Raw genomic sequence first — 24,417 nt, 5'->3', positions numbered from 1 at the left:
ATTAGGCTAACTCAATGATTGGGATTTCCCCTAGCTCTGCTTGCCACAATAATCATTTTCTTCCTCAGCACTACAGAGTCAGTTTAGTATGATAGTACTGCCACAAAAGATTCAACGCTGCAGAATTAAAATACCACCGGTTTATTGTGCATACTGTACTTTACTCCCCTATGATGACAGAATAGTTATATGACCACATTGAACAATAAAGATTTTTGTTTCCTTATTACTGTATCATTAAATGTAATTTGGCTTATCGCATTGTCAGGCTGGCCTAGTTTGATTGGATGAATTTCACCACCAGCATTATATGGTACGTGTACGTGACCCAAACTGAACCTAGTAGCCTACACAAGCACATTATCTTGATTTATTGGGGTTACCTTAAAGGCACTTGTAATTATGAGAATATGTGCTTGACCTGTGAGTTTAACTTGTCAGTGTCAGTCTCTAGTATCATGGCACAGGGCAGGTGGCTTCTTGCAGGGGCTGCTGGCATTGTGATTGATGGCTGGAGAGCTCGTTGTACAACATCTCCGTTTGGCTACACCCCAGCGCTGCACAAACATGCCACCGTGGGGTGAGACTGTGGCAACATGTTGCAGAACGTCACTATTAACCTCACAACAGTCAACCTCAATAGTCTGAAGGCTTAATGAAGCTCAAAACAACATTGATCTTTAATGGCTAATAAGCTGTGACAATTAAGCGTACAATGCAGACGGGTACATGTACACACAGAGTACTGCTGCGTCTCCCAAGAGTCAGCTGATGTTGGTGCTGAGGCTCTGATGTGCCTCTCTCCCCCCCCCCCCCCCCCCGGCTCCATCCCACTCAGTAGGCTCTAAATTGGCCCTAATCTCCATCACAAGGCCCAGCCTCAGTCCCTACCCTAACTCCTTCCTCAGCTCCAACTCCAGTCTGGCCTGCTAGACGTATGGATATAGGGCAAGACAGGGACAAAGTCAGAGAAACCTTAATGCACACAGGCTAAGTAAGCATTCTGTCAATGCAATCACAAGACATTAGAAATGTTCTCCTCTAGAGACAGAATTCCAAGCTGGAATGAGCTTAGTTCTTAATCTAGATCAATACGTTATAATTTAGTCTCATCAAAATGAGAATAGGCTCTCTCTCATACATTCAATAACTCAGTCATTTCTCAACTTCTCAGCCCTGATGATACTGTATGCTTTGTTAAAACAAAAACCCATTGAGGCGTGCTGCCTTAATGCTGATTTAGAAAGTGCTTTCATTTTCACTTGTGGTGCATTTTTCAGTTCATCATAAGCATGTGCTTTCAGAAGGGAAAGGGCATGCATCGAACTCTATTAATCTAAGCACTATAATTAGACAGTTTTATAAAATCAGTCATTTTAATTCTTTACAATTAAAATTACTTTAAAACCCAAGAAAGATGCAGATATCATATTAGGGACAAAACCAACTTCTTTTTTAATCATGTGATCTATCAAGACAGTGTGTGTTTGGCTGAACCAAAGTGGCAGCCGTGGCTTTCCAGTGACAAAGACTAAATGAGGACCACAAATACTATTTTTAAGGTATTAAATCCATTCATTTGGAGTCTAAAGCCATATCACTGGAGCTCCAGCCCCAAAAAGACCATCAGCTTTACAAATCAGCTTTTTTAATGTCTAAAACCCTCGCTCTCTCCTGAGTTCCCTGATCAACTTAATCACACCAAAGCATTTCACCACATGGCCCATGTCCTGCTTTAGGAGTCTATCTCCATGTCAGAAGACTGTATCAATAAAATCAGACTATCCACGGGGTTAGCTTCCTCTCTGTGTAGATCTGGGCTGAGACGTCAGGGCTGCCCCCCTCTCTCTCTCTGCCCACCCGTGGCTATGAAGGCCTGTATTATTCAAGAAGTGATTGCTGTCCTCCTCTCTCTGGGCACTGAGACAGGCCAACAGAGGGCCGATTCAGGCACCAGGCTCCTCCCATTCATCACTGCACACTTCAGCAGGACAGAGACCACAGAAGCAAATTGTCTGAGCGCTCTCTCACTCCAAAAACGGGACAATGACACGGAAATGACTCAGCTGAAGAAGATTTGAGCGTTTGCTGTTGGTTTTTTCCCTCAAGAGAGTAGTGAGTGTATTAATATAGTGTGTTGGAAAAAATGGTGTCTGTTTGCAATTCTGTCTGTGCGGGAGAGAAAGTGCACAACAGAAAGAGTAACAATGCGAGAGAAGGAGCGAGACAAAGCGAGAGGGAATTAACATTTTCCAGGCCACCCAGCACGCTGTCCTAGTTTAGTAGAGGGTGCAGTGACATGGTAGAATCTGGTAGAGTTCATCCCAACATTCTGGCAGCGGATTAGAGGTGAGGTCTGCTGTGGAAATTGGGTAGGAGCTACAGCAAGTACAAGGTTGGGCATTTCCATTTAAAAGGACCCATGAGCACCAACATGTGAAGTTCATGGCTGGCTGGCTGGCTGGCTAGCTAAATAGACAGACAGATGGGACAGACAGATGGGACAGACAAAAGTTTGGACACACCTACTCATTCCAGGGTTTTTCTTTATTTTTACTATTTTCTACATTGTAGAATAGTGAAGACATCAAAACTATGAAATAAAATATGGAAGGAATCATGTAGTAACCAAAAAAAGTGTTAAAATCAAAATATATTTTATATTTGAGATTCTTCTAAGTAGCCACCCTTTGCCTTGATGACAGCTTTGCAAGAGGTTCCCCTGCTCCGTTATAATTATCCGTGAATTCCTATTTGATCGGTTTTTGTAAGAGATGTGACCACTTTCGTTTGTTTCACGCCGCTTCAATGGAAGTGCGTTGGGCTTCTCTTTTGCGGTAAAACCATGTGTGGTTATTAGGAGGATGAGGATTATTGGCTTCAACTTGGCTTTCTATACAAATCCTTAAATTAAAAGAAAGGAACCTGGTTTTTGGTCACCTTCTCATTATAAAAACAGTGATGGTGAGATTCAAATGGTGAGATGAATGCTACAGCTAGCCATGGCTTTGTGTCCCTGCATCGGCCACATAGGCTACAGAAAAATCTCCATGCATCCAATCTATTTAGTCAGGCAATGTCCACATTATTCTCACATTTTAGAATGTAATAATTTTTATAAATCGCTGCATTGGCAAGGCCTAAAAAAAAAAAAATATTCTTAAAGTGGTAATGGCCTACTTTGACACTTTTTGCATGTTTTTTTGGAGCAGTGGGGTTCTATATTAGGCCCTATATGTACAATTATAGAAATTATACAATTGTATAACACTGAGGTCCTTGAACATTACAATGAAGTGCTTGAAAATGTCCCTGAAAGTCCTTGAATTTTACTTGCCAATGTCTTTATGAACCCTGCTTAGAGTATGTGTCCTAGGCCTATGTTGTTGTATAGGTGGAGTTATGGGCCAATATGCATATATTCATTTTTATTCCTCTAAGTACACATGTGGAACTGCATGAAAATCATTTAGATTTTTGTTTCAAACCATTTTGAAATTGATCCTGATGTTACACATTGGCCCCATTATTTATAGAAAGACCCATATACCCGTTTAAACAATTTTCCATCTCAAAATTAGGAATAAGTAAAGGCTTTGATTTCTGGTCAAATAGATGGGAAAAGGTTTTTAGACCAGTTTCCCAATCTTGGTCCTGGGGCCCCCCGGGTGCACGTTAAATGTAAATACTACAGTATTAACAAGTGTTTTTCACTACAGTGAATACTACAGTAAAGTCCCCAAAAACACTACAGTGAATACTATACTATTTATAACATAGTATACTATTGTTTTTTCAGAACAGTAAAATAAAAGTAGAGTACAGTAGAACACTAGAGTAGTGACTACTGTACATATTGTATCTGATTTGGTCTGGTCTGAAACAACCAAATATGGTGTTTGGGGGCAGAGCTCATTACAATAACAGCCAGTGTGTACAATAATTTCCAAATATGCAAAAGAAGGATATTGTATAGTTCTACCTTTGTGTTCAGGATACATCACCATGAAGAGAAGGACATTCATATCCATAATTATACATTTCTGTATAGTACAGATCAGGGACCCATGATGAAATTCCGTTAACAAAATAAAACATTTCAAAGTCAAGGTGTCATAACTGACACCCCATTCTTACTGCAGACATCTTTGAATCTTTATTCGGAGCAGATATTTAAAAGCTTTTGGAAAACGTGGTCTCATAAAATACTGAGGAAGATTTTATTGTAATTCGGTTACCAAAAACTTTGCATTTGCAGTCTACACAGTTCTTCCAGCAAATGTTTTTTTGTGAAGTTCTCTGTGTAAATTGTTCAAAGTAGTCTTTGTGCATAGAGTTGTACGGTTTGTTAAACTCTGAAATCTAAGTTTTTGTTTGGCATACATTTTAAAGTAAAAAAATCTGAATCAAAGCGTAATTGCATTACTGTGGAATTGCCCATTTGTAGGTGTGTGTGGGTTTACATGGGTGTGTTTTGTGATAGGAGGAGAGATTGCCTTGTTAATGCCCCTCATTGAGGTGTGGGACAGACTGACCAGATGCCTGATTAAAGCTCATCTCCTGCCAGCCAGTTAATATTAGAATCCTACTACAGTGGAGGAGACAGACAGCCACTCGCATACATTATCATATAGAGAGGAGATTTGAGTGTAACCGAAATGAAATAGCTAGCTAGTTAGCAGTGCGCGCTAGTAGCATGTCAATCAGTGACATGTCTCGCTCTGAGACCTTGAAGTAGTTGTTTCCCTTGTCGCTCTTTTTGTGGAGTGATAGGTAACGACGCTTCGAAGGTGACTGTTGCTGATGTGTTTAGAGGGTCCCTGGTTCAAGCCCAGGTTGGGGCAAAGACAGGAACGGAAGCAACACTGTTAGATGAGCATGGATTGGAGTTATTCCAATAACATGCTGACTAAACCATTGCAAAATAAATTAACACCTTATTCAAGAATTTCATTCAAATTGCTCGCGGGCGTTTACATAGCCAGGCGCCAAAATAGAACTTGGTTCTATTAGAACTTGGTTCTATTTTAGGCACTTGACACGCTGCAAGTCCCGCCTCTCCCATCTACTCATTGGTTTATAAAACGAGCATATTAACCCACATGGGTGTTTGAAAGATGAACGATGTCCACACTCCAGTCCAGTTGGTGGCGGTAATGCACCTTAAAAGGTGGTTACCAACAGCCATATATAATCCACAGAAGAACAAGACAACAAACAAGGAGAGATTAATAAAATAAAATATATATATATATATATATATATATTTTTTTAAAACTGCTTTCACCAGTAGATTCATTTTTCGAGTAGAGAAAACATGATTTTGTATGACTGAAAACTGGATACAAATTATACAAAAATCCAGCAAAAAAATAAATAAAAATGCCCATATGCATTTCAGGTAAAACAACAACCCAATCTTTATCTCCCAGGACAAATAACATAGCAACAGCAAGCTAGCTAAATGTCCATGAATGTTTCATGTGTTAGGACCTGTCCTCAAATTAATATACACTACATGACCAAAAGTATGTGGACACCAGGTCCAACATCTCATTCCAAAATCATGGGCATTAATATGGCGTTGGTCCCCCCTTTGCTGCTATAACAGCTTCCACTCTTCTGGGAAGGCTTTCCAATAGATGTTGGAACATTGCTGCAGGGACTTGCTTCCATTCAGCCACAAGAGCATTAGTGAGGTCGGGCACTAATGTTGGGCAGTCGGCGTTCCAATTCATCCCAAAAGTGTTCGATGGAGTTGAGGTCAGGGCTCTGTGAAGGCCAGTCAATTTCTTCCACACAGATCTCGACAAACCATTTTTGTCCACGGGGGCATTGTCATGCTGAAACAGGAAAGGGCCTTCCCCAAGCTGTTACCATAGTTGGAAGCACAGAATCATCTACATTAGACTGTCATGTTGTGGCGTTAAGATTTCCCTTCACTGGAACTAAGGGGCCTAGCCCGAACCATGAAGAACAGCCCCAGACCATTATTATTCCTCCACCAAACTCCACAGTTGACACTATGCATTCGGGCAGGTAGGGTTCTTCTGGCATCCGCCAAACTCAGATTTGTCCGTCAGACTGCCAGATGGTGAAGCGTGATTCATCACTCCAGAGAACGCGTTTCCACTGCTCCAAAGTCCAATGGTGGCGAGCTATACACCACTCCAGCCGAAGCTTGGCATTCCGCATGTTGATCTTAGGCTTGTGTGCGGCTGCTCGGCCATTTCATGAAGCTCCGGACGAAAAGTTCTGCTGACGTTGCTTCCAGGTAGTGAGTGTTGCAACCGACAGAAGATTTTTACGTGCTACACGCTTCAGCAGTCCCGATCTGTGAGCTTGTGTGGCCTACCACTTTGTCGCTGAGCTGTTGTTCCTCCTAGATGTTTCCACTTCACAATAACAGCACTTACAGTTGACCGGGGCAACTCTAGCAGGGCAGAAATTTCTAGAACTGACTTGTTGGAAAGGTGGCATCCTATGACGGTGTCACGTTGAAAGTCACTGAGCTTTTCAGTAAGGCCATTCTACTGCCAATGTTTGTCTATGCAGATTGCATGGCTGTGTGCTCGATTTTATACACCTGTCAGCAACGGGTGTGGCCGAATCCACTAATTTGAAGGGGTGTCCACATACTTTGGTATATACAGGTGTAGTTTGTTCACAGTTGGTTTTGGTATTTTATCCTGCGCGTCATGAACGTGTCTGGTGGAGATAAACAATCAACATGCGCACGATGACATGCGGAGGCGGTTTGATCAGCACGTAACGCACACCATTTCCATTTTTTAACCAGCAGCTCTACAGAACACAAAATAGTAGCAGGAACCATTGGTTTCTTAACTCACTAACAACCATTAGCAAATCTTCAACCATGTGTTAGTAACCACCCTTACTGATTTAGTGCCTTGAAGTACCCCCCCCCCCTCCTCCTTACACACAGTCAATCATGTAGGCAGAATCTCTCAGTTGTGGATGAAAGTGTTTGCTACAGTGTGAGCCGTCTCTTAGATACAGTCAAAGACAGACAGAATATGTCAAATGAATGAAAAAGTGATATGGTCCATTACTTAATTACAATGTCAAAGCTAAGGTGAATATATACACGATGCACAAAACATTAGGAACACCTTCCTAATATTGAGTTGCACCCCCTATTGGCCTCAGAATAGCCTCAATTCGTTGGTGTCGAAAGTGTTCCACAAGGATGCTGGCCCAGTTCCTGACACACTCAAACTGTTGCGTCTGTCACCTACTACCACACCCCGTTCAAAGGCACTTAAATATTTTGTCTTGCCCATTCACCCTCTTAATGGCACACATAAACCATCCATGTCTCAATTGTATCAAGGCTTAAACATCCTTCTTTAAAATCAGTCTCCTTCCCTTAATCTACCCAGATTATAGTGGATTTAACAGGTAACATCCATAAGAGATCATAGCTTTCACCTGGGTTCACCTGGTCAGTCCGTCATGGAAAGAGCAGGTGTTCCTATCAGGAGTAAGCGAGAAAGCAAGTGCTGTGTATGGACCTCTTCCTTATCCTGGAATCCTAATGGCAATATAGAATGGCCGCGGCTTGCGTTGTCAGGGCAACAAATGCCATGGATAAATGGGAGAGAGGAGGTGGAGCACGAACAGGCAGTACAGGGCTGAGAGGGAGAACGAGAGAGAGAACGAGAGAGAGTGGAAGAGGCATGCTAGCAGGCAGGCAGACAGACAGACCGTATTGTATATGCTCATTAAAAGAGGGAGAAATAAGGCATAGCGTGTGAGAGAATTAACTGAGTCCAATTATAACCTTACCACAGAAACACATGCAAGAACAGAATAACCCACAGCAAACCATGGTACTACAGTACATGATCTGTGAGAAAGACATGATCAGTGAGAAAGACATCTACAGGACATGATCAGTGAGAAATACATCTACAGGACATGATCAGTGAGAAATACATCTACAGGACATGATCAGTGAGAAAGACATCTACAGGACATGATCTGTGAGAAAGACATCTACAGGACATGATCTGTGAGAAAGACATCTACAGGACATGCAGTTGGTGCTGTAACTGTCACGGTGGGTTAGAGGGGAATGTGAATATTATTTGTTTGTATATAAATAGACAGCAGCACTGAACACACAGTGTTACATAGACAGTCAGGCAACATTATCTACAAGAACACAGTGAGAAATAGTGATATTAATAGGTGCTGTTCCATCTGCCCACATGACCTCAACACACAGTTCTGTTTTTATACATCCCCGAAACCACCTCCGCATCGTTCTATCCATCTGGATCTCAAACACTTCTCTTTTCCTCGTCCTTTCGATCGCTCTGACACACACACACACACACACACGGGTCAGGCCTGAATTAAACATGACACTAACGCTTTGCTGGATGAATTCTAATTAGTGACTGGCGGAGCTATACAAATGACACAGGCTGTATGAGAGCTGTGTGTGTGTGTGTGTGTGTATGTATGTATGTGTTTTGTGTGTGTGCAATATTTGACTGTGTGCCATCATCATGTTGTTGGCATTGCCCCAATAGTTCCGTTTCTCACCCTGCCCGCCCTGGCTCACAGAACTCTACAGCCGGATCACACTCACTGGAACTGTCACGCTTGTCACAGGCACCGACAAACCACAAACAGGCCGGAATGAAGCTGAAGACCCAGTATCAAAGGCATATTTACACCTCGGTATGGGTCCTGAGGGAAACACTGGTCTGCTGCTGCAGTAGATGCACATTAAATACACAGACCTACTGGAGAGGCACAGGCAGGCAAGCGTGTGACAAATGGGACACAGTCATGATGAATGTTCCAAGATGCAGAGGACATGGTGGCTGAAACGATTCATCTAAACCGCACTGAGCCTCTGGGGTATGACAAACAAACATGCAAAAACACAGATACACACAGCGCGTACAGAATCAAGCACACCCAGGCAGGTACAGTTGAAGTCGGAAGTTTACATACACCTTAGCAAAATACATTTCAACTCAGTTTCACAATTCCTGACATTTAATCCTAGTAAAACTTCCATGTCTTAGGTCAGTTAGGATCACCACTTTATTTTAAGAATGTGTAATGTCAGAATAATAGTAGAGAGTATGATTTCTTTCAGCTTTTATTTCTTACATCACATTCCCGGTGGGTCTGAAGTTTACATACACTTAATTAGTATTTGGTAGCATTGCCTTTAAAATTGTTTAACTTGGGTCAAACATTTCAGGTAGCCTTCCACAAGCTTCCCATAATAAGTTGGGTGAATTTTGGCCCATTCCTCCTGACAGAGCTGGTGTAACTGTGTCAGGTTTGTAGGCCTGCTTGCTCGCACAGGCTTTTTCAGTTCTGCCCACAAATTTCTATAGGATTGAGGTCAGGACTTTGTGATGGCCACTCCAATACCTTGACTTTGTTGTCCTTAAGCCATTTTGTCACAACTTTAGAAGTATGCTTGGGGTCATTGTCCATTTGGAAGACCCATTTGCGACCAAGCTTTAACTTCCTGACTGATGTCTTGAGATGTTGCTTCAATATATCCACATAATTTTCCTGCCTCATGAAGCCATCTATTTTGTGAAGTGCACCAGTCCCTCCTGCAGAGTGGAAGCACCCCCACAACATGATGCTACCACCCCCGTGCTTCACAGGTGGGATGGTGTTCTTCGTCTTGCAAGCATCCCCCCTTTTCCTCCAAACATAAAGATGGTTATTATGGCCAAACAGTTCTATTTTTGTTTCATCAGACCAGAAGACATTTCTCCAAAAAGTGTGATCTTTGTCCCCATGTGCAGCTGCAAACCGTAGTCTGCCTTTTTTATGGCGGTTTTGGAGCAGTAGCTTCTTCCTTGCTGAGCAGCCTTTCAGGTTATGTCGATATAGGACTCGTTTTACTGTGGATATAGATACTTTTGTACCTGTTTTCTCCAGCATCTTCTCAAGGTTCTTTGCTGTTGTTCTGGGATTGATTTGCACTTTTCCCACCAAAGCACATTCATCTCTAGGAGACAGAATGAGTCTCCTTCCTGATTGCTATGACGGCTTCGTGGTCCCATGGTGTTTATACTTGCGTACTATTGTTTGTACAGATGAACGTGGTACCGTCAGGCGTTTGGAAATTGCTCCCAAGGATGAACCAGACTTGTGAAGGTCTACATTATTTTTCTGAGGTCTTGGCTGATTTCTTTTGATTTTCCCATGATGTCAAGCAAAGAGGCACCAAGTTTGAAGGTAAGCCTTGAAATACATCCACAATTGACTCAAACTCCAATTGACTCAAATGATGTCAATTAGCCTATCAGAAGCTTCTAAAGCCATGACATAATTTTCTGGAATTTTCCAAGCTGTTTAATAGGCACAGTCAACTTAGTGTATGTAAACTTCTGACCCATTGGAATTGTGATACAGTGAATTAAGTGAAATAATCTGTCTGTAAACAATTGTTGGAAAAAATATCTGCGTCATGCACAAAGTAGATGTCCTGACCAACTTGCCAAAACTATAGTTAGTTAACAAGAAAGTTGTGGAGTGGTTGAAAAACACATTTGAATGACTCCAACCTAAGTGTATGTAAACTTCCGACTTCAACTGTACATGCAGATACACACTATACAGAAATACAGAGACCGACACACACAGTCAAGGAGGGAGCAAGGAGAGCGGCAAAGACAGAAGCGTGCAGAAGAAAACGAAGAAGTGAGATAAGAGGAGAGAAGGAGGAAGTGTAATGAGGGATGGGGAATGGCTCGGTGGTAAATAATTAAACACAATGGACCTTCACACCTAGAGCACACAATAATTGGATTTCCTGTGTTAGACACAGTGCATTGGCATTATTTAAGTATGGACATTTTTAACTTCCCTTACGCATGGCATGACTTTCTCACAACCAATAAAGAACAGTTTCTCTTAACATGGGACAGAGGAATACACTAGTGTAAACCATGACTGCTGCTAGGATTGTAATTTTTCAATTTGAGACATTTCAACTAGGGCTGATCCCAATTAGTTGACCAGTTAATTGTTTGGTCGACGGGCTGTTGGTCACCCGAGATCTTTTGATTTGTCGAGCAGTAGGCAGTGTGCGTGTGGATAAATAAATAAAATAATGCCACACGAGACACCTGTCTGATTTGTACCCATCTCAGTGAACTAATCCATTGTGGAGGCCGCGTGAATGGAACAGTCCAAGAAGAAGGGAATTGTGGCTAAAATGCACATCTCTCTCCAGAATGTGCTCTCTCCCAACAATTGGTCCACATTCACTGTTTCATAACTTCATTGTGTAAATTGTTTGCCTTGATTGTTTTCACTTTTTTTTTTTTTTTTTAACCCCGGCAAGTCAGTTAAGAAAAAAAGTATTATTTACAATGACGGCCTACTCCGGCAAAACCCAGACGATGCTGGGCCAATTGTGCGCTACCCTATGGGAGTCCCAATCACGGCCGGATGTGGTACAGCCTGGATTCGAACCAGGTACTATAGTGACGCATCTTGCACTGAGATGCAGTGCCTTAGACCCCTGCGCCACTTGGGAGCAGGGGAATTTGTTCTTAAATAAAAAAAATAAAGGTTTGTATCATTTATTTAAATACAATTTTGATTAACCACATGACAATGATTGAGAAACGAAGACATTATAAATTAAATGAAACTGTTCCACGTAAATGTGCATATGAAGACCACAACTACCACACAGATTGGTAGAAATGGTAAGATAAATGGGCATGAGAAAGGTTGCCGACTCCTCGTGTAGCCTATTACCGGCAACTTCCGGAGAGTAATGGCAGAATCTGCGAAGGCCAGCAGGAACGGGAGGAGGATGGTCAGGTTAAGGTTTTTCTTGTCTTGCTTTTTTTTAAAAACATTTTCGACCAGAGAGTAACGACTTTCGGTCGACCAAGATTTGTTGTTGTTGGGGACAACTTCATAAAACATAATTGAATATGCTACAAAGACCTTTTGGAAATAGAGTAGTAAAAATCAGATCTAGGCCTAGTTCTAGGTAGTTAGTCTAGATCAGGCCTGGGCAAAGGCCGGCCCGGGGGCCGCATGTGGCCCGCAACCTGATTCAATATGGCCCGCGGAATCAGATCAAAGAATTTGCGATAGTGAAGTTTTGAAAAACGTATTTGTTATTCAAATTAAAAGCCCAATGAGTACTCACTTTTGTGTAATGATTTAACTCCCACCGGTTGTGGGACATTTTGAAGGCACGTACACTAACGTTCAAAAGTTTGGGGTCGCTTATATATTTCCTTGTTTTTGAAAGAAACAGCACATTTTTTTGGTCCATTAAAATAACATTTAAATTGATCAGAAATACAGTGTAGACATTGTTAATGTTGTAAATGACTATTGTAGCTGGAAACGGCAGATTTTTAATAGAATATCTACATAGGCGCACAGAGGCCCATTATCAGCAACCATCACTCCTGTGTTCCAATGGCACGTTGTGTTAGCTAATCCAAGTTTATCATTTAAAAAAAGGCTAATTGATCATTAGAAAATCCTTTTGCAATTATGTTAGCACAGCTGAAAACTGTTGTCCTGGTTGAAGAAGCAATAAAACTGGCCTTCTTTAGACTAGTTGAGTATCTGGAGCATCAGCATTTGTGGGTTCGATTACAGGCTCAAAATGGCCAGAAACAAATAACTTTTTTCTGAAACTTGTCAGTCTATTCTTGTTCTGAGAACTGAAGGCTATTCCATGTGAGAAATTGCCAAGAAACTGAAGATCTCGTACAACGCTATGTACTACTCCCTTCACAAAACAGAGCAAACTGGCTCTAACCAGAATAGAAAGAGTGGGAGGCCCTGGTGCACAACTGAGCAAGAGGACAAGTACATTAGTGTCTAGTTTGAGATACAGATGCCTCACAAATCCTCAAATGGCAGCTTCATTAAATAGTATCCGCAAAACAGCAGTCTCAATGGCAACAGTGAAGAAGCAACTCCGGGATGCTGGCCTTCTAGGCAGAGTTGCAAAGAAAATGCCATCTCTCAGACCAGCCAATAAAAATAATAAATTAAGATGGGCAAAAGAACAGACACTGAGCAGAGAAACTCTGCCTAGAAGGCCAGCATCCCGGAGTTACCGCAACCTCAACAGTGAAGAGGCATCAGGGAAAGCTGTGTGCTTAGTGTGCAGAGAGAGCATCGCTGTCTTGAAAGACTACAACTTGTCCCGACACTTCCAAATGAAGCATGCAGAGAAATAAGAATGTCTTTTGAACAGAGAACAAGTTTATCGAAAAAGTTGCTTTCTCAGTTGCAAAAGCAGCAAGGACGTTTTACAAAACTGCATTCAGCAAATTACGGAATTGCGAGAGCTAGTTATGTACTGTCCCACAAAATTGCTAAACAGCAAGCCATTCACTGAGGGCAAATTCATTAAAGAATGTTTAATTGACTCTGCAGCAATACTTTGCCCCGACAAGAAAAAGCTGTTTTGACAGGGAAACCTTTTCAGACGAACAGTGACACGGCGTGTTGAGGACATCGCAGAGAATATGGAACAGTTGAAAGACAAGGTAAAGGATTTCACCCATTTCTCCTTGGCCCTGGATGCAAGCAGTGATGCACGTGACACGGCGCAGTTGTTGATATTCTTACGAGGCATAACCCCAGACTTTGAAATTGGAGGCGCTTGCTTCAGTGCAGTCAATGAAGAGCACAACCACAGGGAAAGATTAGAGGTTAGTAAGTGTGTGGCAAAGCTGGGACTGAGTTTTGAAAAGTTATCCAGTGTGACCACTGATGGATGCCCAAACGTGACAGGGGAAAAAAAACAAAGGATACAATATCAAGTAGCTGAGCTGAACCCAGATGAGAAAATTATTTCCCTGCATTGCATTATTCATCAGGAGGTGCACTGTAAATGTGTTGAAAATGAGTCATGTTAGGGAAACAGGTCATTAAAGTGGTAAGCTTCATAACAGAAAAATATTTAAACCACAGGCAGTTTGTCTCACTGTTGGAAGAGAGTCGGGTCATGCAGATCTCCCCCACCACGCAAACATGCGATGGCTGAGTTTGGGGAAGATGCTTAAAAGGGTGTGGGACCTGAAGTCGGAGATTGCAGAGTTTTTGCAAATGAAAGGAAAATGTGGATTTCCCTCAACTGCAATATAAAGAATGGTTGGATGATTTGGCCTTCACCGTGGACATCATGGGCTTCATGAATGAACTGAACTCCAAACTACAAGGGAAGGGCCTTTTTGCACATCAGATGTACAGCCTTGTCAAAGCCTTCAAGGGAAAATTACTCCTCCTGACCTGCCAAGTAGAAGCCAACAATTTTACCCACCTTCCGACACTACTAGTCTGTTCTCTATCAGATGACCAGCGGGAGAAGTATACATCGCTGCTGTGTGCTTTGAACGGTGAGTTCTCTCGTCATTTTGAGGATTTCAAAGTGTTGGAATATGACATGCTGTTGGTTTCCTCTCCTTTCACCTTCAATGTGGATAACTCTCCCACTGACCTGCAACTTGAGCTTATCGATCTTCAGTCTGATGCAGTGATTGGAGAAAGATTCAAAACAATGTCACTGACGAGCTTCTAAAGATTAGGAGTCATGCTTAGAATATGTATGTACTGTTTGGGACAACCCATGTATGTGAACAGACATTTCAGTGATGAAATATAACAAGTCAAGGCACAGATCATCTCTTACTGACTCACTTCTCAACAAATCCTGTGCATGGCGACGTCAGAAACTATACCGGACTTCACTGCTCTAGTCAATGCCCATCAGAGACTTAACTACTCACACTGAGAAGTTTAAATGTAAAGTTGAACTCTGTTTCTGTGCATCCCCATTAACAAGATTTCTGTCTGTGGTGCTGAATGCACAGTGTCTTTTTCCCCTCCATGTAGTTCATTGCATGTTTAATAATGAAAATACCAACCAAAAGGAGAACATGGATGTGGTTTATTTCTGTGCATGTTGAAAAAGTAATATAAGTAGCATATCTGGACGTGATTTACAGTAGATATATCTGTCGACACAGTCATACACATGATGTATAATCCTGTAATATGATACCTTGCTGATTCAGCATATCATCCTACTTCATTCTGGCCTATGTGGCAGTGTAACATTATGGGTCTAAACTACAGTAGCCTATACTCCTCATCATGAGTCCCATATCTGGATAACAGGCCCTAAACTCCTGCAGTAATGAGCACTAAATTGAGAGCTGACAGACAACTGCTGCCTGACCAGCCTGGAAGACAAACAGCAGTCGAGTGTACTATCAGACAGCCAATACAGCTGACAGTCACAGGCCCCTCCACTCACTTCCTGATGATGACGACATGTGACATGGCCTTCTGCTGAGAGCCAACATAACAATTCATCGACAAAGACCCATGAAGATGCTATAGAGGTGTGATTGGGACCGTTTTTTATGTTTTCTACTTGATAAACAAGGAAATCTGTACAAAAGACAAGGATCAAAGCATTTTAAATAAAAGGTTATAGGTTTTCAGTGATATGTTTGTGGAAAAGATTCATTCCATATCATAAGGAGGTACATTTGAAAATAGTCCAGCCTCAAGGATTAATCTATGACCAGAACATCTCGTTAGGGGTATGCTCCTGGTTGTACTACTATGGGTATTTAGGTCCATTGGGTATTATCAGCTTGTCACAAGCACTTTTTCATTTGAATCAAGGTTATTTCTAAGTTGAATATGGTAGCCTACTTGTAGTCTGGAATGACTGGCATTACTACAACAGCCCAGTCATCAAACCTTTAAATCAGCTTGAATGAATAGATCAGTTCTATCAATTACACATTACTCAGCTGCGTAGGTCCAGGCCCAGGGCCTTCCACTGACAAAACACATGGAAATGGCAACATGGAAGCACAGGAAGAATACAAATGGCAGGAATGGTCTCTTCTCGTTCTGTCATGAACACATGGGCCATCTCCTGTTTCCTATAATAACTGGTCACCAACCATAAAAACAACCAGCCACTCCTCCCCATCTCTTCCTGCCAGATCCATTTCTATTCAATGACAGAGAATTGCCATAGACCACAAAGAAATACACCAAAAGCTGTTACAAAAGGTATTAAATGCATTCGGAAAGTATTCAGACCCCCTTGAATTTTTCCACTTTGTTACGTTACAGCCTTATTCTAAAATGTATTAACGTTTTTTTCCTGCCTAATCAATCTACACACAATCCCCCATAATGTCCAAGCAAAAACCGTTTAAAAAATAAATAATTTAGCAATTAAAAAAATATCACAGTTACATAAGTATTCAGACCCTTCACTCAGTACTTTGTTGAAGCACCTTCGGCAGCGATTACAGCCTTGAGTCTTCTTGGGTATGACGATACAAGCTTGGCACACCTGTATTTGGGGAGTTCCTCCCATTCTTCTCTGCAGATCTTCTTTGCTGTGTTCAACTTTCCCTCATTCCTGACTAGTCTCCCAGTCCCTGCTGCTGAATAACATCCACACAACATGAAGCTGCCACCACCATGTTTTCGCTTTGTCATTATGGGGTATTATGTGTAGATAGTTTTTTTCCCGCCTAATCAATTTCATACATTTTAGAATAAGGCTGTAACGTAACAAAACGTGGAAAAAGTCAAGGGGTCTGAATACTTACCGAAAGCACTGTATGTTACTACACATTCTGTAAAATCTATTAGCATTGAGAGAATCTAGGCCAATCAAATTATTAAATGAAATCTAGGCATGTACCATACTTGAAGGGCTTCCTAGATTAAGCCTTATGCAAATCAACCCTGGTGCAGTGTGACCTATATAACCAACTATCACTCCTTAAAGACATCACAAGCAAAGAGTAAAGGCTTAAAGGACAAGCGTGATTATCCAACACATTATCCAAGATAATGAATACAGGGATACAGTAGGGCTAGGTGGAAAGCATTACATGTAAGGACCTTATTTGAATCTGTCATAATGATTTGAAAGCAATGCAGAGACTTAACTCCAACACTCTGCAGAACCCCCCCCCCCCCCCCCCCGACAACAAAATACCAGTACAACCTTCAGAACTGAACCAGCAACCGTGGCCAATAAATGAGGGAGTGGAAGTACATTTTTTCAGAAACATAAGAACCTAGTAGGCGGCAATACACTGGTTTCAAGATCCACTCTCTTATATTGATGTGTTTGAAAAACTTTGCATCCGGCAAGCTTAGTTCCTCTTGAAATGGATTTGAATAGGAAAAAGCGCATTCGAAAAACCCATCCCAAATGCTGAAAAGGAAACTCACACAGAACCATAGCCAAGTAATTCCACAAAATTCCATAGGCCTACCCTTGATGCTTTTGTAATTGCTGCCCTGCCCTAGCTTTAATACCAGAGGAACCTTGGCTGTGGTTAAATGATGACCGGGAGGAGAAGTATGCATGTACATACAACAAAGGCGAGGGAATTTGGTGAGCCCAAACATAGCATGCCTAATGAATTCTATAGAGTTCAGAGTACAAAAACACTGATTGCTTCTGAGGGGCCTCATTACTGCCTGTGTTCTCTGTCTCCTGGCCAGGGACAAACACAGTGACACACACACACACAACCTGCTTGAGTGTGACGAGAGCTGTGGTTGAAAGGGGTAAAGACAGGAGACTTGTAATACCTAGAGACCAAAGGATTAGGATATGACAGAGACAGTGCTGCACTGTCAAGTATGTAGCCTAGAGCTCAGAAAAAAAGCCAATAAACAATGATATTCATTTGGGAGAGTTACAATTCTATTCATAAATTGAAATGTATAGGAGTGTCTTGATTAATGAATGGAATTGATCCCAACCCTGGTCACAAAAACACATCTCCATGTTGCAAACCATGTTGAAGGCTGGTGCTAAAGAAATCAACAGCTTCTGCCTTCCCCGTTCAATCTTACTACTATATATGCATTACTTCCTGTAGAGCAGTGGTCATCAACTAGATTAAGCCGACGAGACGTTTTTTTTTCTTGAGCGGATGGTCGGGGGGCCGGAACATAATTATAAATAATTTGTACTCTGCAAATTGGCGCAAGAAGCCAAATAGATATTGTATTTTGAAACCTTGATTACATTGATACACGGTCACATGTCTATTTATGAGTGGAAATACTTAGATATAGATTTTCTACATTAAAATAATTTTGAGGTGAATTTTAAATTCTTGGTGGGGCCAAATAAAATTGAATTTGGCCCGCGGGCCACCAGTTGACAATCCCTGCTGTAGAGTTAGTAGAATTTCATGTTGAATATCCTACATTTAGCAAGAGGCCTGAGTAATATACAGTGCATTCGGAAAGTATTCAGACCCCTTCCCTTTTTTTGTTACCTTACCAATCTACACACAATACTCCATAACGACAAAGCGAACAGGTTTTTAGAAATGTTCACTAATTTCTTTTTTATAAAACAGAAATACCTTATTTACATAAGTATTCAGACCCTTCTATGAGACTTGAAATTGAGCTCAGGTGCATCCTGTTTCCATTGATCATGCTTGAGATGTTTCTATACCTTGGAGTCCACTGGTGGTAAATTATTTGGAAAGGCACACAGCTGTCCATATAAGGTCCCACAGTTGACAGTGCATGTCAGAGCAAAAACCAAGAGTTCCAAGACAGGATTGTGTCAAAGCACAGATTTGGGGAAGGGTACCAAACATTTCTGCAGCATTAAAGGTCCAAAAGAGCACATTGGCCTCCATCATTCTTAAATGGAAGAAGTTTGGAACCACCAAGACTCTTCCTAGAGCTGGCCGCCTGCCCAAACTGGGCAATCGGGGGAGAAGGGCCTTGGTCAGGGAGGTGACCAAGAACCCGATGGTCACTCTGACAGCTCCAGAGTTCCTCTGTGGAGATGGGAGAACCTTCCAATCAGGCCTTTATGGTAGAGTGGCCAGACGGAAGCCACTCTTCAGTAAAAGGCACACGACAGCCCACTTGGAGTTTGCCAAAAGGCACCTAAAGACTCTCAGTCCATGAGAAACAAAATTCTCTAGTCTGATGAAACCAAGATTGAACTCTTTAGCCTGAATGCCAAGCATCATGTCTGGAGAAAACCTGGCACCATCCCTACGGTGAAGCATGGTGGTGGCAGCATCATGCTGTGGGGATGTTTTTCAGCAGCAGGGACTGGGAGACTAGTCAGGATTGAGGAAGAGATGAACGGAGCAAAGTACAGAGAGATCATTGATGAAAACCTGCTCCAGTGCGCTGAGGACCTCAGACGGGGGCGAGGGTTCACCTTCAAACAGGAAAACGACCCTAAGCATACAGCCAAGACAATGCAGGAGGGGACAAGTCTCTGAATGTCCTTGAGTGACTTGAACCCAATCGGACATCTCTTGAGAGACATGAAAAAACCTGTGAAGCGACACTCCCCATCCAACCTGACAGAGCTTGAGAGAATCTGCAGAGAAGAATGGGAGAAACTCCCCAAATACAGGTGTGCCAAGCTTGTGGCGTCATACCCAAGAAGACTTGAGGCTGTAATCACTTCCAAAGGTGCTTCAACAAAGTACTGAGTAAAGGGTCTGAATACTTATGTAAATGTGATAGTTTTTTTTATAAATTTGCAAACATTTCTAAAAACCTGTTTTTGCTTTGTCATTGTAGGGTAGTGTGTGTAGATTGATGAAGGAAAAAATATATAAATTTTAGAATAAGGCTGTAACATAACAAAATGTGGAAAAAAGGTCAAGGGGTCTAAATACTTTCCGAATGCGCTGTACATTGTTTTCTCCCCTTCCTTCTTTGGGACAAACAGGGTTGTTTGGAAAGAGGCCTTACATTAAGCTGTTGGTAATGAAAGGCCTAGACACCACACGAGGACAGATAAAACAGGCCTACTTAGGGTCCTGGGGTGAACCTGAGTAATAGACAGCCCGTTCAGTCCTTAGACTGGTGGGTGTCTGGTACTAACCAACTCAAGTCAGGTTTTCCAAACCAAATCCTGGGGATCGAGTAACAGGTTGATCAGATCAGTATGCTTCAAGCAAAGACACCCAATAAAGCGCTGACAAGGAAATAAATAACATACTTTTGCAGGACAGTGGTCCAAAACACTGCAAAATAAAAGTGCCACACAAACACACACTAAACAATATAATCTACAGAGGTGTGGTATAATGAGATGGGCTGAAACACAGACCTAAATTAGAAGCTTAGCCTAGTCCACTCCATAGACATTAAAACCAGCTGATAGTGACAGCTCCAACATCATCCACTTATTTCTATGGAAAACTCCCAATGGCACATGAAGGCGGAAGTATTTGAAGTGCGCGTCCTCTGCATCCATTTTGGTGTCACGTGTTATGGTGTTCAGAGTTTGTTATAACCAATTTATTGATGTGATTATGATATAGGTCAGGCCCTATTGGTCACGTACATGTGAAGCATACATGTGTCACGTAAAGAGAGCCAGAGGGAATAGGGAATGTTTTTCCTAAACAAATTTATGATTTCAGTAACATAACTTTTCAGTCAGAAATGGGTGTAATTATGTTGCAGCTTCAGCAACACGGACAGCATGATAAATACTGATGTTCTGTGGTGGTCGCTGCAGCAGGGAGGAGAGAGAGACAATGGATGCTAGTCACACAGTCACTCACTGTCTTTTTTTTAACACAGCGCCGCAAGTCTGAGCCAGGCGGCACAATCAAATCAATTGTGGTCGGACTCCCTCTAGTCATTTGTGTCTTAATTAGTTAATCAAACAGCTCGCTTAAAGCATCAGACAAGCTCAGTGCATATAGTTGATTTGATTAAAACACTGGCTGTGTTTATTTATGGAAAAATACATGTTTTAAAATTTCAACCAATCGATTGGTCGAAAGAACAGACGTCTCTTGGTCGACCAAGATTCTATTTTGTCGGGGACAGCCCTACTAAGGATCATGGTGAAAGTGGCCGTAACTAGCAAAGGATCATGGTCTATGTAGTTGTTTTCATCTTGCCTGAGAGTCAACCTTAATGTCAATAGCATGAGGGCGCGAGCACATGGTCCTGTGTGATGACAAATGTAGTAGTCAGAATGGATCACTATTTAATTAAATATCTCAATTTGTAGAGAACTTTAAAATAATTAATTGCGGGGATCCATCTTGATCATAATAAACAAAATTAGATCACAAAACGGCTGTCTAAAAAATGATTTGGGGGACGTTCAGGCAATTGACATAGGCTTTCTAGGGCAGACCAGGACATTTGGCACCACTAGGTTGCTATGCAGTAGCCGACAAGCAGAGCTTGTGACTTCACACTCCAGACCAGACACTGGGGGCTTCGCCCACTCATATGCATAGTCGCATAAAAACATTTTGTTTAATTATACTAAATGACAAAGCACAAATGGAAAATGAAAACAAGGAGGGCTACATTATCACTGTAAAAAAAGGCTTCTTTAGATTAATGTTCAAACAGCATGTGAAGTACCACGAGTTGGGCATTGTGTCTCACCTTCTTGCCAGTGGAGCCTGTCTTGATGAGGCAGGAGCGTCCCAGGGACTGGTAACCACCAATGACCTCGATCTCCTCCACAGCAGGGTAGCGCTTCTTCAGCAGGGAACCCAGCTGGGCGTAGGGGGCCTGGGATGGCGTGGGGGGGGTCTGGGCCCCTCCGGAGGGCTCCTGGGGCTCTGGAGAGCCAGGCTGAGGCTCTGACTTACGTTTAGGCACCACAGTGAAGGTATTCCCCTTCCGCCCATGCACCACTGGAGTGGGACTGGGGGCGACAGGCTTCGAGGGGTCCACATCTATGTCATCTATGTTGGTGACAGGTAGCTGGTCAGCATGGGCATCCTCTGGAGGTGGCGACTGGACAGAGGGAACTGGGGAGGGTGCTGGGGATGGAGAGAAGGGGGGAAAGGTGGCAGTGGGGGGAGGTGGGTCTGGTTTGGTTGGCCTGGCTGCCCTCACCTCCTCTTTCCTCTTTGAGGCTGCTGGGGTGGGTGGACGGGTGATGGGAATTGGCACTCCTGGAGTGGGCATCTCTGCCACTCTCTGGGAGGGAGGAAACTTGATGGGGCTGGAGGGGGCCGTGCTGCCCGGGGAAGAGGCTGCTCTGTGGCGTTTGGGGAAGACGGTGAAGGAGTTGCGGGACTGGAGGCGCAGGTTGGCAAGGGCACGAGCCTGGATGTCCCCGGAAGGCAGCTGGGAGAGGTCAGGGCGTGGCGAGGGGCGGATCTCGAACCCTGGAGAGGGGGGAGACATCAGGGGTGTGGTCGGGCTGGCAGGGGACTCGGCACGAGCACAGCAAGTATCCGGAGAGCATGGCACCTTGGATTTGGGGGGCACCTCTGTGCTCTCCCAATCTCTCTCTCGGAAAGGCTTGGTCTGGGGCCCCTCTGCCTCCTCTCTGGGGTTGACCACCACACTGTGGCCCCCAATCACCTCAAAACGCTGGCGGTAGGAAGACACTGATTGAGGGGGTCCGGCAGAGTGCAGGGTGCTGTCAGGCTCATAAAGAGGGGGCTGTAGATTTGGTTTGGAAGACTGGGAGCTGGGGAAGACTGAGGAAGATGACTGTGTGTTGCCTAGGGTGCGGACTGGTGAGCTAGGCTGGGCGTGTGATTTGTATTTTGGCACCAGATCTGGCTGTGGCTTGGGTCGTTGTCTTGGCCTGCTTGAACTGGTCTCCAAGTCCAGTAGGTTCTCTGTGCTGCGAGACTTGGGTTGCAGTTTTCCGTAGTTACTGTCAAATTTCTGCAGCATGCGGCTCACCCTGCCCTGACCCTCTCCTGTCTCGAATGCGCCCTCGTGACAAGGATGACCTAGCGTGCTCAAGTTCTCCTCGCTCCTGCTTAGTGTGGTGTCATAAATGACCACCTCTTTTGCCCGTATCTCGGTCACCCCACCAGCTCTCCTGTCCAAGAGGTCATTGAGGGAGCTGTAACTGCTCAGCCCATTCTGCTGCAGATAAGACCCGCTTTTTATTCCACTGGCCCCCGGAAAGTAATCCGGATCGGATTCTATGATAATGATATTCTCAGCGCGTATAGTCCGAATTCCAGGTACACTGCCATACAATTCCAGTATGTGCTGAACGGGACGAATGGCACACTCCCTGTCCTGCCGTTTCTTTCGCTCTTTCTCCAGTTTGATGAAGGGGTTCTCCTGCAATGGGCCTAGACTGTCCTGCAGAACCAGGCTTTCCTGTCCCTCGCCATCGCTTACCGTTTTCTCCGAGTCATATGGGTCGGTGGCAGTCAAGGGGTCTTTGTTTGTTTTCACCGGCGAGAGCTCTGGGAAGGTGGGAGAACTGCCACGCTTGCCTGCAAAGTGCTGGCTCGCTGGAGTGATGGTGTAGTTCCGAACTGAATCAGCGTTGGTTTCATTGTCTTTTTTGGAGGCGCTGCCGTTTCCCGTTACTTCGCCATTAACCCGCGATGAGCTCGCGCTAGGGCAAGGCTCAGCTGCTCCAGACCCGCCACCCTTTGCTTTCCTCCGCTCCAGAATCTCTCGTTTCCAGGCCGGCATCGTCGGGCTCTCCTGCTCAGCCTCCTGGCGGAGAACACGGACTTCTCCTCCACCAGACATTGTGGGGAGAAATGTAAAGGATTTGGGAGATGGTGTTCCCCGACTGGGAAAGAAAACGGTATGTCGCTGTGCCTGCAGCGCCGATAATCGCATACACATTTACATCCCCACGGTCTCTTTCGGTCTTTCTACGTTCTTCCTCCTCTGTCTGCGACTCCTTCCCCGCCCTCCGCACCTGTAAATCTATAACGTCATTATTCAGTCTTAAGAACAGCGCCCCAAGAAGCAACCTCATTTGGTGATATCGATTTGGAATACACCCCATTTTCACAGAGTACCACCCACCAAAGGAAATCCCTCCTCTTTCTATTGTTGAGTAAGTAAAGAGGAACTGTCAGTCAAGGAAATTCAGTTCAGCCCCCCTTTTACGGTTTAACCCTTTCAGTGAATAAATTGAAATATTTTATCATAAAAGCACGTATCGACTCCTCAATTGTTCTTTAAAAAAATAAATAACAATGCATTTAATTTCAATTGAATTATTGACCTAAACATGAAATGTACCATTAAATGGTTTTAATAGATTCAAGTATTTAAAGATGTGTGTGGAGCAGAGCAAATTGTCGACCATCAGTGTCCAAGACCAATAAAATAAAAGTCCCTCCTGTTGCCTTGCCAGCACTCTAAATAAAATGGTGTTGGATATAAGATAATTCATTTGGTCAAGCTATGCCTACTACTATTCTACTAGTTGTTTAGGGAAAACTTTAGATGAAAACCTGTGGGACTATTGGTGAGTGGATCATATTCGATTCTCTCACCTTAATCCATGTAATAATAGGAAAACAAGAGATTAGTGCTTTATGGGCATAAAATGGTCAAACAGGTCAAAATGTATTTTATTTTCCAAAATGAAGCTTATGC

The 24,417-nt window shown here is 43.2% G+C and overlaps 1 protein-coding gene across 2 annotated transcripts in view; it reads right to left on the bottom strand.

Annotated features, from left to right (window-relative positions):
* Positions 1-23,811, bottom strand: part of LOC106566736 (taperin) — a 30,481-nt gene extending 6,670 nt beyond the window's left edge. The window contains exon 1 of one of the 2 annotated variants that reach the window (XM_014135079.3): positions 21,475-23,811. In XM_014135079.3, coding sequence (XP_013990554.1) covers positions 21,475-23,652 — 2,178 coding nt within the window. In that variant the 5' untranslated portion in view covers positions 23,653-23,811. The remainder of the gene's footprint in view (positions 1-21,474) is intronic. The other variant, XM_014135089.3, reaches the window with a different exon arrangement.
* Between the last annotated feature and the right edge of the window lie 606 nt (positions 23,812-24,417).

Source organism: Salmo salar, chromosome 01 (genome assembly GCF_965601325.2).
Source record: "Salmo salar chromosome 01, fSalSal1, whole genome shotgun sequence".
Lineage (NCBI taxonomy): Eukaryota > Metazoa > Chordata > Actinopteri > Salmoniformes > Salmonidae > Salmo > Salmo salar.
The sequence above is the reverse complement of the archived record's forward strand: the minus strand, read 5'-3'. Positions and strand labels throughout refer to the sequence as shown.